Below are 14841 nucleotides of genomic sequence, written 5' to 3'. Positions count from 1 at the left end.
GGAAGTGTCGCTAGAAATCGCTTTAGCTCGCTCCCAGGCAGACATTGAAAGGTTAGCAGTTATGTTTATGGGTTCTCTGTTTATGCAGGTGATACTTACTCTCTGCCATAGTGACAGGAAGTTTCCTTTTAGAATACATTTAAGTGAAAGAATCAACTTAAAGGCGTGGAGTCGGTAATAGGTCACAAGCTTTGTAGCTGGGCCCCGAGTCCTGTGTGACATTTAGGAAGCGATGGCCTACGATGAAATGGTGCTGGCAGTCGGAAAATACAGTCTTATTGCTACAAGGGGGGAAAAAAAAAGGATAATCTGGTTGTGCTGATAGATTAAAAAAAATTTTTATTTTGCCAAGTTATCCATGAAAAACATGATTTTTAAACAGTGGTTAGATTAGCAGGTTGATGGGGGATTTTTTTTTCCAGTTACTTTGTTGAGGTCATAATGGTTTATAGCATGGTGTAATTTCAGGTGTACATTATTGTTTATCTGTTTCTGTATAGACTGCGTCGTGCTCACCACCTGATTGGGGCTTTTAATGTTGCTTTTATCGTTGTCTGCACAGTTGAGGGGGTTGTGGGGGAGGACGGTGGGAAAGACGGGCTGCTTGTGGGACGTGGACAGGCAGGTGGATGCTCCTGCCCCTTCCCACCGAGGTCCCTGTGGCATTTGCCGAATGCCAGCCAAGAGCGAGTTGGCTGCCCCCTGGGAGGAGGAAGCAGCCTGAGGTGTGAGCAGTGCCCACTCCGTAGAACAGGGCCTGGCAGGATCCCCCTCCGCGGGACCATCTGCCGTGACACAGGCGACGTCAGGCTTGGCTGGGTTCCACTCGGCGGTTCTCAGCCTTGGCGCTCTTGGCATTTGGGGTTCACTAAGTCGCTGTTGTGGGGCTGTCCTCTGCACTGTGGATGTGAGGCAGCATCCCTGGCCACCCCCACTAGATGCCAGGAGTGGTGACAACCAGAAGTGTCTCTAGGCATTGCCAAGTGTCCCCTGTGGGGAGGGAGGAGTGGGCAAAATTGCTCCTGTTAGGAACCACTAGACCAGTGGGATGAATATGCACTGAGAGTGGGCACAGCCCTTGTTGTCCTTTTAAGATGACTCATTGTGTCTGTAAAAAAAAAAAAGAAGAAAAACCTCTTGGGTGAGAAATTCCTGTTTGACTACATTCTTAACTGTGAGTTCAGCTTTCTGACTGAGTCACTAGGAAGCCTTGCTCTGGGGGAGGAGGCGTTGGGAGGTGTTACAGGCTGATGTCGACCCCTCCCCACGTTCACGTGTTGAAGCTCTAACAGGATTGTGTTTGGAGAGGGGGTTGAGTTAAATGAGGCCCTCAGGGCGGGCCCTGGTCCAGTCTGACTGGTGTCCTTATGAGAAGAGGCAGCTGGGACCTGCAGAGACTCTAGGCTGAGAGGCCATGTGGGGACAGCGTGAGAGGGGCCACCTGACCGCGGGGAGAGGTCTCAGGAGAAGCCAACCCTGCCGACACCTTGGGCATGGGCTCCCAGCCTGCAGAACTGTGGGAAAATAAGTGTCTGTGTTTAAGCCCCCTGGTCTGTGGCATTTTATCGTAGCAGCCCTGGCGATCTCATACAGAAAGCACTTCCTTCATGGCTGTTTTGGCAGGTGTGGTATCTCGGTGTTATTCACCAACCTTTATTTTAAAGGGATGATGAGTTCTTTAGCAGTTTTCTTTGGACAGTCCAGTCTCCAGAGCTCACAATAAGCATGTTGCAAAGTCATGTGGACCAGAGCAGAACAACCCCACCCCTCAGGAGTGACCTAAAAGCACTGTGTGCTGGTGGGCGTGGTGGTGGTGGGGGGGCATTGTCTCCAGACGTTTCCTTTTGCTTAAGGAGTTTAGAGTAGTCACATTTCCAGGTGGTACTTAGAGTGGTTGGTTGGTTGTTATTTCTTGTCATGGGGATTGTGCTACATTAATTTGATGAGGATTATAATAGTTGCTATTATAATACCCTGATTCGGTACTTATTAGGTGCTGAGCGCTAGTCTGAGAGTTTTATGGGGATCATCCCATTTAATCCTCCTGGCAGCCCTACTTTACAGATGACAAACTGAGGAGAGGTTTTGGTTTACAATGATGAAGACTCATTTCAGTTTTTTGGAAGATTCATTTTAATTTGAGCTTATGCAGCAAATTGCGTTTCGCACCCTGTCTTGATGTCCTCTCCTGTTTGACTTTTTCTATGATATCTGTTTGGAGCAGTTGGTTTTTGTTGAGGGGAAAGGAACTGGGGGTTTGCGAGGCTTCAGTGATTTGGAGGTAAGTAGGTGTGTACTCTGTTGTTCCTGGTGAAGGCTGATAGCAGAAATGATGTGACAAGAAAATTCTAGCAACTTGAAATTGTCCCAATAACTGTAAATTGTTCAGAAGTATAGTATCTGTTTTCAGGGTTAGTTTACATTTTGATTCTTATTGTCTTTCTTCATCCTCTCTGTATGAGAGACGTTCATGCTAATGGGGGAAACGTGTGGAACATCTCTTTCTAAAATGCCCATGCTCACCCTGTAAATGAAAATCATTTGAATGTGAATACTTTTTAGCTTTTATACAATCAGTCCCCATGAAAGTCCAAATAAACTTTAAAACTGGAGAACTCCTCCACCCCCATCCTCTCTCCTTGTCTTTCTTCTCCTTAGATTAATGGCAATTAGAGGCGCTCATACAAGGAAAGACACACTGTGTCCAGATAAATCAAAGGACCAGGGAGCACACCGATAAGCCCACTTGTCCCACCTGGCAGGGATTTTTCTCCCTGAATAAACTGATGGAAAAAATTATGCCTGTATACCCAACATAATTACACATCCACACAGAGAAAAGTGCACAAATCACAAATGCACAGCTCAGTGAATTTTCATAAAGTGACCACACTCGTGACCGGCAGCAGACAGAGAAGCAGGCTCTTACCTCTGAAGCCCTCTCATGCTCCCCCACCTTCACCTACATCCGACTTCCAACAGTGGAGATTGGTTTTGCCAGTTTTTGCACAAATGCAGGCATGCCCCGTGTGCTCACTTGTGCCTGGCTTTTCTTGCTCTGTGTTCCCTTTGTAAGATTGGACCACATTGCGTGTGTATTGTAGTTTCTGTGTCCCTCGTGCCACAAGTAGCATTGTATGAACACATTGTGGTCTCTCTCTGCCGCCTTCTCCTGATGGACGTTTGGGCTGTTTCCAGCTGTGGCTCCCCTGAAGACAGCTGCTGTGAACATTCCTGAACATGTCTTTTAGTGCGTGTACTGTGTGACTTTCCTGGGCCCTGGGGGTATATTCCTGTTTAGCTTTAGGAGAAATGGATCGTTTTCAAACCTGTTAGCGCTAATTTGTGCTTCCCCAGCAGGAGAGTTCTGGTTGCTCCGCATCCTCACCGACACTTGGTATCGTCTATCTCCTTTCTTTTCGGCCGTCCTCGTGGAAGTATGTGCTACTCCCATACTTGTAGTAGTGTCACAAGAAATTTACTTTTTAATGATTTATATGAGAGAGGCTTGCTTTTCTTGATCCTGAGGTTAAGTTTTGGACGTATAGCTTAGCCGAGTAAGCTAACCTTGAACCTAAACCTGGCAAACTGATCATGTCACAGCAGCCTTTCCTCTTGCCCTCTTCTTGAGTAGTTTATGTTATGAGGGAAATGGTTAAAAAGTATAAAATTTATTTTCTTTTAACTGTAAAATGAGTGTATCTGTATTCAAGAAAAATTGGAGAAGAGAAAACTGCTGAAAGAGATACTGATGTTACCTTTCCTTCAAAGACAACCACAGTTTATGCAGATATTTTAGCATTTGCTGTTTTCTTCCTGTCTTGATTCTGTGTGTATATTGTTTTATGAATTTGTGTGTGTGAGGAAGATTGGCCCTGAGCTAACATCTGTTGCAAATCTTCCTCTTTTTTTCCCCCCTCTCCAAAGCCGCAGTGCACAGTTGTATATTCTAGTTCTGGGTCCTTCTACTTCTTCTATGTGGGACGCCGCCTGAGCGTGGCCTGATGAGCGGTGCCATGTCAGTGCCCAGAATCCGAACTGGTGAGCCCCCGGCTGCCAAAGTGGAGCGCGTGAACTTAGCCGCTCGGCCACGGGGCTGGCCCCCCTGTTTTATGAATTATAACCATGTAACACGTGTTTTTATTTCCTACTTGTTTTCACTTAGCATTTTAACGTCAGACATTTTCATATCATGTTGTTCTTTGTAAATGACACTTTAAATGGTAGCAGTATTTCTTTGTGTAGACATTGCTAATTTACTTAACCAGGGGCCCTGTATTTCCACGAGTTGATTCATATTTTATTTTCACTTTAATAAATCATGTTTTCATTCTGAACGCTGGCCCCCCAAAGCAGAGTCACCGCGAAGACACACAGAGGGAAAGTTGAGGGAGACACAGATCCCCAGACACAAGAAGTCCCCTGCGTGGTTCGGATGAGCTCAGTCTGTGGAGTGACGCTCAGAAAGGAGCAATGATTACTACACTGCAGAAAACCAGAATCTTAGCCTTGGTTTTTGGCTATTTCAGCGGCTTGACATTCATTCACTCCCTAAATATTTGCTGAGTACTTACTCTGCCATGGCAGAGAACACAGGCGATAGAACCCCCTACCAGCAAGGAGCTTACGTTTAGTGACACATCGCGGGTGTTCTCAGAATTTTGTTGACTGTTAGTTTCTTAGCCGCCGATACCACTGTCCTGCATAGTTTAAGTGGACAATCTTGTGGCATCAACACATAGTCCCACACTAGGTACTGACATTCCATTTGCTAGGAAATGGAGGCTCAGAGGGGTTAAGTAACCAGCGCAGGGCCACCCAGCTCTTAAGCTGCTGCCTTCTCACAGATCACAGCTCAATTGTCGCTTCTTCAGAGAGGCCTTCCGAGACCACCCACTCTAAAGGAGCCACCCCTCACCCAGCAACATATTCGTGTTTTTTTTTTGCTTGTTTTCTGTGGCCACCCTGCCCACCTGCAACATAATAGGCTCCATGGAAACAGTGCCCTCCTTTGTCTTGTTTGCATGTGCCAGTGCTTAGCATGAAGACTGGCATGCAGCAGGTGCTCAGTAAATGTTTGCAGACCGACTGAATGAGTGTGTGAAGAATAGGAACCACATTTCTAGTTGGGCCTGCTTCCTTCCACTGCCCTCAGTTTTGTTCAGAAACCTTAATAACCCAAGGGACTTTGTTTTCCTGACTCATTGGGGGTGAAAGTGCTGTGCAGGGCACACGGTGGGCTCTCGTGAAGGTGTGTGCTGCGTATAGGAGCTAGAAGGAGGAAAAACAGGGGAACCCCCTTCTTCCCAGAAAGAAAGGGGGATCCAGCCTTTTCTTCCCTTTTCTCCTCCTGCCTCCCCTTCCTCGTTCACATAGCCCGTGGCTTAAAGGAATTAGCCTCAGATGCAGCCACCTGCGTCTCGTCATCGGAGGCCTGGGTTACAGATCTCAGATTGATGCCCTCTTTGCTTCTTGGCTGGAGATGCCCCCGTTTCAGACCTCACTGACTCCTGGCCGCTTCCTGTTGTGTCACAAGGTTTCTGATGTTCCCAGGCAGCTGCATTAACTGTCAAGAGAGCCACTGATGTCCCCTGAGCGGCAGCAGCCGTGGGCTGTTTTGTGCCAAGTGATGGAACTAGTGGGTTGGGGGACCATGGCTTGCCAGAGAAAGACCCCTGCCCAGCCGAGCCGGAGAGGGCCGGCGTGGCCCAGGAGGGACTCAGAGCCCGGCCTGAGTGCCCTTGCCAGCTCTCAGGCCCTGCACTGGACTGTTAAATGCTGGAGTTTTATTTGTCCTTTGTGAAAGTAATAATTCCTGTTGTAGGAGAGTAGTGGTTCCTGTTAAAGATGCAGTCGCTAGAATTATTTAAAGCCCCACCTTCTACTGTTAACATTTAGGTCTGTTTCCTTTGATCTGTGTTGTTATTGAATGGCTATTAGTGAAATTTCAGTTTGTTTTCACCATTATAAATTGGAACTTAGTCTGGGGAGGCTGTCTGGTTGCATGAGCTTTCTCTTACCCTGTGGAGAATTTTCATAGGCTTGAATCCCCAGGTCCCTGGGTTAAACGGAACACGTGGTCATTCGAGGCCTCTGACCGTGTAGTGCTAAGTGGTTTTCTGGAAGGACTCCGCCGTTGTACACTCTGAAAACCAGAATTGCCCTGTGCTCCCGGGTCAGATGTGGGCGATGGCCTTCTCCACCTGTGTTTTAATTCTGCCTGTTGCCCAGTGCATGCCTGTGAGGTGGGAAAGTTCAAAGAGAGAGAGGAAGAAGTAAAAGCACGTGTTTCCTTTCTCCGTCTGCCATGAGTTGGGCTTCTTGTGAATTAATGGGCAGGGGTGGAGGGCAGGAGGGGCCCTTGGTTGATGGAGGACACGCTTCTTGCACAATTAGTGCTCTGTAGAAGCACTGGGTGAGCTTAACTCCTCGCGGTGGCGTGTTGGGTAGTTACGTAAGACTTGTTTGGGAGCCTGAAAGCATTCCGTAAATATTTGTTGAGTGAATAAAAGAAAGTCTTTCTAGATATGGTTTCTCGTGATGAAGTTGTGTCTAGACAGCTGGGCCAAGCACAGTAACGACTGGCTTCCCTGTGGAGGATTGAGGTTTGCAGGGCGGTTTTGAAGCCCAGGGTGGCATCCCCCGTGGCAGTCACATTAGGAAGGCTGTGACCATTCTGCCTGGTGAGTGCCCCACCACAGCTGAGCTGTCTACACCCTCAGTCCCTCCACTGCTTGGTCCAGAGTGAACTCCTTCCAACGGACAGGTGAGGTAACCTGTGGTGTTCTCCACGCGCCCTTCGGAACGGCTCCCATGGCCTTCCGGGGGCTGTCTTGGTGCCAGAGCCACACCCGAGGCGGAGCAGTGCCGTCATCGCTGTGACTGCCCCCGGGTCTCCATGGGAGCAGGCGCGGAGCTGGAGGCAGGGGAGGAGGAGGGGTTCCCAGCGGAGGTGGTGGCTCTTCAAGCCCGGGGTTGGCGCTGAGGATCAGGAGGGGTTGCGAGCGTGGATCCCGGCAAGACTGTCTCGGTTCCAGCTTGGGCTCTGCCGCTCCTGGCTGTATGACCTCAGACAAGTGAGTTCACGCTCTGAAAGTGGTCATGACGATAGTGCTCCGTAGTTCTGAGGACTAAAGGAGTTCATGGATGTGGAGTGCTTAGACCCCAAAGCGTGTGGCCCGTGGAAAGTACCAGCAGTGTTAGCCATTGTTAAGGCCAACAGTGGGTTGGAGGGGGGAGCCAAGTGGGCCTGGGCGGTGCCACTGGGGACCCTTGGTGTGTCCCTGTCATTGAGTTGCTCCCTAGCTTGCTGTCTAGACAGTTCGGAGGCGGCTCTCGGGTTCTGCTGCGGGGTGAGGTCTGCAAAGGCGGTGGTGGAGCGTTGGCTTCGCCCTCACCGGCTGCGGGAGTCTCCGAGGTGCAGGTTCCCCATGCTCAGGAGGGCGAGGACAGCGCACCCGTCTGTAGCACCGTTCTGAGGATGCTTCACCACCGGGCCTGCGCACACTGAGCGCTTTCTAAACGTTCTTGCTCATTGTGGTGGCGTCTGGGGAATCGCCTTCCCTTTAATCATTTAATCCCATGCAGTTCTCGGACATTCTGGCTGGGTGTGGTGGCACCAGACCTGTTTTAGAACCTGAGAGCGTTGGCCTAGATACAGTGCAAATGCCTGAGGGAAGGCAGAGGTGCCTGAGTGCTGGGAGTCTGGAGCATGTGTCCTTAGTCCACACAGAGCGCCTTCTGTATACCAGGCCTGGGGGGTGAGGCCAGTAGGTTCTGGTCTGGGATGCGTGAGCTGGTGGCCAAGATCTGAGGCTGCAGACTGAGAGCTGTGTGGCGGCGTTTCTGTTTCCTTTTTAAAAAGTTTAAAAAGTTTGGTCAGTCACAGGGTCACGTCGTTCAGTGTTTACAAGGTAGAGAAGTGTGTCCATTGCCAACTCAGTCTCCCTCCCATCCCTCCATGCCACCACCCCGTGCCCCTCCCCAGGCAGCCGCTTACCAATTTCTTCTGTGTCCTTCTAGAGAATTTTTAACCATTTACCCAAAAAAGCCCAAGTATTTGATATCTATCTAGACACACACACAGATTTTTTCCTTTTTTATTCAATTGTTGGTACACCTTACACAGTACAACATATTTTTTTCACTTAACAGTACACCCTGGGCTTGTTCCCTATCAGTACATAATAAAGCTTCTTCATCCCTTTTTATTTGTTTAATGTCTTTATAGGATTCCATTGAATAGATGTACCAAACTATATTTAACCGGTCTACCACTGGTGGACATTTGGGTTATTTCTTGAGGTTTGCTATTATGGTAAATGACCTTGAACCTAAGGCTTTGTGTCCATGTTAGAACACATGGACTGTCTCACAGGGAACCACTGGGGTCATGGTGAGTGTGCATTTGCAATTTTGATAGCTGTCCCCAGGTTGCCCTTCCTCAGGGGAACACGGATTTAGAGCCATCCCTGCAGGACAGTGCCTGTTTGCCCATCCTGACCAACACAGGTGTATTCAACTTTTTAATCTCAGTCATCCTGCTAAGTAAAAAGTGATACCTCGGTGTGGTTTTAGTTTTGCATTAAATTTAAAAGTTGAGGGGCTAGCCCGGTGGCGCAGCGGTTAAGATCACGCACGTTTGGCTTGGGCGGCCTGGGGTTCGCCAGTTCAGATCCCCGGGGTGGACCTGTGGACCACTTGGCAAGCCATGCTGTGGTAGGCATCCCACGTATAAAGTAGAGGAAGATGGGCCTGGGTGGTAGCTCAGGACCAGTCTTCCTCAGCAAAAAGAGGAGGATTAGCAGCAGATGTAAGCTCAGGGCTAATCTTCCTCAAAATAAATAAAATAAAATAAATTTTAAAAAGAAGTTGAATTAGTTACCAACATTTAGAAACTGAACGTTGAACTTCAGAATCTGTTTCTTCTTTGTCTTGAAGTCTCTGGTGGTCTGTGTGCTGGGCTTGTGTAGGAGCGTGTCCTGGCAGGAGCTGGGGGCAGCCACTTCCTTCCCACAGACTCCGGGCTCCTCGGCGTGCCCCGTCCCACCGGACCCTGTGTTTATTTTTATTCATTTATTCTTTTATGTTGTTTGCTTGGCTTCTGTAGATGAGAGTTTGCCCATCCTGGTCCAGAGAGAAACCAACGATAAAGTCTAAGGGAGTGCAGAGCTGCCCCCTGTTCTCTGTGAGGAGCACGGAGTTGGGTTTTGAAGGATAATAGCAGATGGGGGATGGGCTTGTTCCCGGAAGTCTGGGGGGTGAATGAGTCCTGCACAGGGGTTGGGAGTTGGAGAAAAGTGGAACAGCAAAGCAAGGACCAGGAGCACAGAGTTCTGGCACTGGCCTGCCTTGGCTGCAGTCGGGGGCTGGATAGTGGAGGACCTGGGATGGAAAGGGGACATGCTTGGACTCGAGTCCATAATTATTGAATCATCGTGGGGCTGGGCTGCAGTGTGAGTCATACTTTTCTAAGAGGTGTCACGCACTGCTGAGCGGCAAGGGACCAATAGGGAAAGGCTGCTGTTCCCACTGCCCGTGACTTCTCCCAAGAGACTGGAGTTAACAGTCTGTGGTGTGTGTATGTGTTTCCCAGTATTTTTTCCCTTGCATATATTAACATATATTATTTTTATTAAAATACAGAATAATAAATTGCGTATCTTTTGCTTTTTTTTCCCTCCCACTTCATCACTTGGATCTCATCCTGCAGTGTGTCTCTCCCTCATTCTTTCCTTTGCTACAGGTCCGTCGTACAGGTGGTCCCTCTGTAATGGGCATTTGGTCATTTCCAGGGTTTTGCGGTGCTCTGTTGCTGCTGTGAATATCCTCGTGCATTTCCTCTTGCTCACCAGACCAGTGTTGGCATAGGATACATCCCTCCAGGTAGATTTCCTAGGTCAGAGGAACTGAGCTTTCCATTTAAAGAGAAGTTGCCACGTCGACTTGGCTTTGTCGTCCCATTTCTCCTCCAGCCAGTGGCGTTCTTGTGGTCAGAGATACGTTCCCGCTTCAGTGAACAAACTTCCTTCTTTGCATTCTTTCTGACTTTAGATTCTATGTTCTCCTAGTTAAAAAAAAAATCTGTCCACTTAGGTGTGTTTAGAGCAAAGTGCAAAAGTTTCCCTTCATACCTTCCCTTCCTCACACTTCTTCTCCTTGGGCATCTATGCCTAAGGTTTTGGGTTCCATCCTTCTAGACCTGCTGTCCAATGTGGGGGGCACTAGACACATGGAGCTATTTAAATTAGTTAAATTAATGGAATAAAACTTAAATTTCACATTTGGAGTACTCAACAGCCACGTGTGGCTGGTGGTTCCCGCACCCCTCTCCATTGAGAACCACTGCTGCAGACTGTTTTCTCTATGTCGCTTTTTCTTTACATTCTTCCTGGATTTCCCCAGTGTTAACACTGACACCGTAGCTTCCTGGACTCTGGCTTCAGGAAGGTTGCTGCGTCAGGCAGGTGTTTCAGCGAATCTTTACTGAGTGCCTGCTGATCGGGGTGGCACCCAGCTCAGAGATGGTTATTTCTGTGGAGGCCGACTTCTTGTTACAGTAGTTACCTTTTCCAGAAACATTGTTGCCTCGGCGCTTCCCTCTGTAATGTTTACTTTCCCTTGCATTTCAGCCAGATTGTGTGAAGCCACTGCACATCTCGCAGGCTATTGGCTGTCAAAACCTTTGTTTTAGAGTCAAATCGTAAGAAAATCAAGTTTGGTTGTCCTTTATTTAAATGATCTAAGCTGGAAGCACTGTTAACTAAGTTATTTCTAGCCTTACATCTTAACCGAGTTGAATAGCTGTTGCTGTCAACAGGTGAGAAAATTGTTTCATGTTTTCTTTTTTTATCTGAAAAAATAAGTCAGGAGAAATATCAGCATCTGTTCATTGAATGCCTGCTATGTGCTGGATCCTGTCCTCTGCCCTTTATATATAAAGTCCTTAATCCTCATAGTAATTCAGCAAGGCGGGTCTTATTACTCTCATTTTTCAGAGAGGAAAAATGGGGATCACAGAAGATGAGTAGCCCGAAGGCACACGGTGTGGGGCAGGGCCGGGGTTTGCGCCCGGGTCCGTCGGTGTTCCTTACTCTAGCCCACGTGGTCCTCTTCTTCTGAACCTGCGGCTCTTGCTTGTTTCTTTTTCAGCCTCTCCATCTCCCCAGCCTGTCTAGAATGTGGGATAGGAGTTATTTTGTCATGCCAAGTAACAGACAGCTCAGTTTGGTGTTAAGAAACAACAGCAGCAGTCCGTGACACCAGGGTGATAGCTGGCACAGCACAGCTCTAGGCACCTGCCCGTCTCAGACTGCTGGGGGGCTGACGTCCACCCACCGGACAGACGGGGCGGAGAGCCTCAGGTGTAACCCAGATGGGGAGAGGGAGCCTGGCTGCCACCTCTTCTGTTTGGATAGATTTTGGGGAATTTGGTCACTCATAAATTTGCCACCAAGCCCAAGGCGTCTACTGCAGGACCGTAGTTACCAAAATATGGGCAGGCGATGGCTCTAGGGGTTGCAGTGATAAAGTCTGAGTAATTCATGGGCAGGAACTGACTCGCACGGAGACACGCAGCGAGACCCTTACTTCCTTTGTCACTTCTCCTTCCGTATTTCTTTTTTTTTTTTGAGGAAGATTAGCCCTGAGTTAACTGCTGCCAATCCTCCTATTTTTGCTGAGGAAGACTGGCCCTGAGCTAACATCCATGCCCATCTTCCTCCACTTTATATGTGGGACGCCTGCCACTGCATGGCTTGCCAAGCGGTGCCATGTCCACACCTGGGATCCGAACTGGCGAAACCCGGGCCGCCAAAGCGGAACGTGCGCACTTAACCTCTGCGCCATTGGGCCGGCCCCTCCTTCGGTATTTCTGATGCCATCCGGGCCAACTTGTTAACAGCAGACGTTTGCTAAGGTCTCTGCAGTCGAGGAAGGCGAGGCAGCCAGCAGTGCAGGCTTCCAGCTCGGAGCCGCGAGTCCAGCGTGAACTTAGTAGCGTAGTTCACTTTTCATTGCATTGATTTTGATGGTTACCTTCTATTATGGCAAGTGATACTGGGTTTCCATTTATAATAGTGGCATGAAGTGACTTTTTTGGGAAGATTTTATTTTTCCTTTTTCTCCCGAAAGCCTCCTGGTGCATAGTTGTGTATTTTTAGTGGTGGGTCCTTCCAGTTGTGGCATGTGGGATGCCGCCTCACTGTGGCCTGATGAGCGGTGCCATGTCTGCGCCCAGGATTTGAACCGGCAAAACCCTGGGCCACAGAAGCGGAGTGCGTGAACTTAACCACTCGGCCACAGGCCGGCCCCATAAAGTGACTTTTAAAGTAACTTAGAGAAACTAAATCTGGGACCGGAGTTCTCAACCTGAGCACTGCTGGCGTTTTGCGCCCCATCATTGCTTGTTGTGGGGCCCTGCTAGGCGCTGTAGGATGTTTAGCAGCATCCCTGGCCTCTACCTGCGGGATACCAGCAGCCAACCCTTCCCTGAGTTGAGAATCACTGATTTAAGGGATGCAAATTGAGGCAAAATCATGAAGTTAGAACGTAGAGGTGGTTGGATATTGTAGAAATCCCATGTGTGTATGAAAATGGCTGAAGTTTGAGAACCTGTTTAGGCAAATTTCCTTCAGTTGTGGGGTCCACTTACTGATGTTCACGTGTGTGTCCTTGAAAGGGCATTGACCTCAGTTCAGGGTGGGTGGAAGGAGATGTCTTGAAAAGGATGCTCTAAAGCAGCACTGTCCAGTAGAACTTCCCGTCGTGCTGGAATGTTCTGAATCTGCTCAGTCCGGTCCGGAGCCGCTGGCCCCACGTGGTTGTGGAGCGCTCACAGTGCGGCTCAGGAGGATGAGGAACTGAATTCTTTTCATTCATTTAAGGGTAAATAGCCACCTGGAGGAGAAGCTGCTGTGTTGGACGGCAGAGCTCTAAGGTCCAGAGTGGAGGGGTCAGGGTGATGGACGGCGGGCTGTCAGGTGCTGCTCGCCCTCTTCAGAAGCCTAGACTTGGAACACACGGAACCAGTAGGGATGTTTCTTTAAGGACGGTCCTGCCACGTTGCAGGAGATTTGGGGTATTGGTTAACACGCCCAACTGAAATTGGCTTCAGCAAAGTAAAATAAGACAAAAGCCAATTGATTGATTCCAGGGAATCAAAGCAGGGGAAAGGCCAGGGAACGGACAGACCTGCGTGCTCTCCCCGGTCGTCAGGAACTCCTCCGGTCTCTGCAGCCCTCCCTGTGGCTCGTTTTCAGGCTGACTCTTCCCTCAACAGGAGCGGGGTGGCCGCCCGCTGCCAAGACTTGTTTTCTGCCACCTTAGCAAGCCCAGGGTGAAGAGCGCATCTTTCCTAGTATTTCTAGCAAAAATGCCACTCGGGGGTCTCATTGGCCCTTTCTCACGCCCATCACCATGTCAAGGGCTCTGCTCGGCCCAGCTTGGATCCTGTGCTCATCACATCTGGAGCTCAGAGGTGGGGTCGCCAAGGGTCGCCAAGTGCTGGCGTTTTGCGCCCCATCATTGCTTGTTGTGGGGCCCTGCTAGGCGCTGTAGGATGTTTAGCAGCATCCCTGGCCTCTACCTGGTCGTCTCCCCACTTGGCTTAGGTGGGCTAAGCCAAGTGGGGAGACGGAGGGAAATGACTTATTAAATTATGATGAAAGAGTAGCTATAGGATAGAAGAAAGCTGTATGGTAGCTGCGGCTGTGGGAGTGGATCCAAGGAGGGGAACACACTTGGAAGGGGCCCCCCCAAGGCGGGGGTGCAGACCTGGTTGGAGACGGTGTAGTTCAGGTTGCTGGATGGCAGGGCTGGAGTTGGTCTGCAGGCATGGGGCAAGCAGAAAGCAATCCCCAGGGTGCAGGTGGGGTGGCAGTCACAGCTGGTGGTTGACACATTCGGTCTGCAATGGGAGTGAGGCACTGGTGCCAACAAGAGGCCTGGAACTTGCAGTGTCTGGGACACAGTGACAGAAGAACCTCAGGAGACAAACTTGGGGGTGAGGGAATCAGGGTGCTGGTGTGGGGGAGCCTGGGGCTCAGGATGTCTGTACTGAGAGGGCCCTGGGAAGGTGACCACTGGGCCACAGTGGGGCTTGGAGGTCTCCGAGAAATGGTGCGTTCTGGGTATGTGGCTAGACAGAGCACCGTTGGATGTCCTCACACCCGTGCCACTGACCCATGGTGCCACAGCCTGGAAACCACCAGGAGCCTTTTTTCCAGAAAGGTCCCTCTGGCGCCCACTACTGAGAAAGCCTAGCATTGCGCTCACTGTACAGGAGAGATGCTTGAATGACCTCTGTCTGTGATCCTAGGGCAGGTATTGAAGGGTGACTTGGGAGCCGAGAGATGACAAATTGACAACTGGCGTGAAGATGAATGGGTGTGGGGCAGGAAGAGCACGCAGAAGAGCTCCACGGGCAAGACAGTTGCTCTTGATGGCCCAGAAGATCCTTCCAATTTTATGAAATGAAAGACTGGAAAAAAAAAATAGAGCTGTAGAATAATGGTGCTGATGAGGCTGTTGATGGCAGTGCAGGGTGTTCTCAGCTCTTAGCTCAGGATTGGGATTAGACAGGCCTGGGCTTAAGGCCTGCTTCCCCCACTCGATAGTAGATGGATCAGATGCAGGAGTAGCTCTTGGGAAAGTCACTGAGTCCTCTGTGGGCTCAGTTACCCACTCTGAAAATGGGGATGGCACTACTGCCTACCGTGTAGGGTGGTTGTGAACATTAAATGAAATATGCGTTTCTGTTTTTTTTTTTCCTGAGGAAGATTGGCCCTGAGCTAACATCTGTGCCAGTCTTCCTCTGTTTTGTATGTAAGCTGCCACCACAGT

At 49.5% G+C, this 14841-nt stretch overlaps 1 protein-coding gene across 8 annotated transcripts in view; it reads left to right on the top strand.

Annotated features, from left to right (window-relative positions):
• Positions 1-14841, top strand: part of ATP9A (ATPase phospholipid transporting 9A (putative)) — a 127654-nt gene that overhangs the window by 10764 nt on the left and 102049 nt on the right. The window contains exon 1 of one of the 8 annotated variants that reach the window (XM_070247051.1): positions 1203-1623. The exons of 5 other annotated variants lie outside the window; for them this stretch is intronic. Coding sequence is in view for 1 of the 3 variants with exons in the window: in XM_023626762.2 (XP_023482530.1) it covers positions 7063-7076 (14 nt within the window). In the remaining 2 variants the exon portion in view is untranslated. Of the gene's footprint in view, positions 1-1202; positions 1624-6511; positions 6767-6849; positions 7077-14841 lie in introns of those variants that run through there. 2 more of the 8 variants (XM_070247052.1, XM_023626762.2) reach the window with 2 other exon arrangements.

The sequence above is a fragment of the Equus caballus genome, chromosome 22 (genome assembly GCF_041296265.1).
Source record: "Equus caballus isolate H_3958 breed thoroughbred chromosome 22, TB-T2T, whole genome shotgun sequence".
In the NCBI taxonomy this organism is placed as follows: domain Eukaryota; kingdom Metazoa; phylum Chordata; class Mammalia; order Perissodactyla; family Equidae; genus Equus; species Equus caballus.
This window is presented reverse-complemented; position numbering and strand designations above follow the sequence as displayed.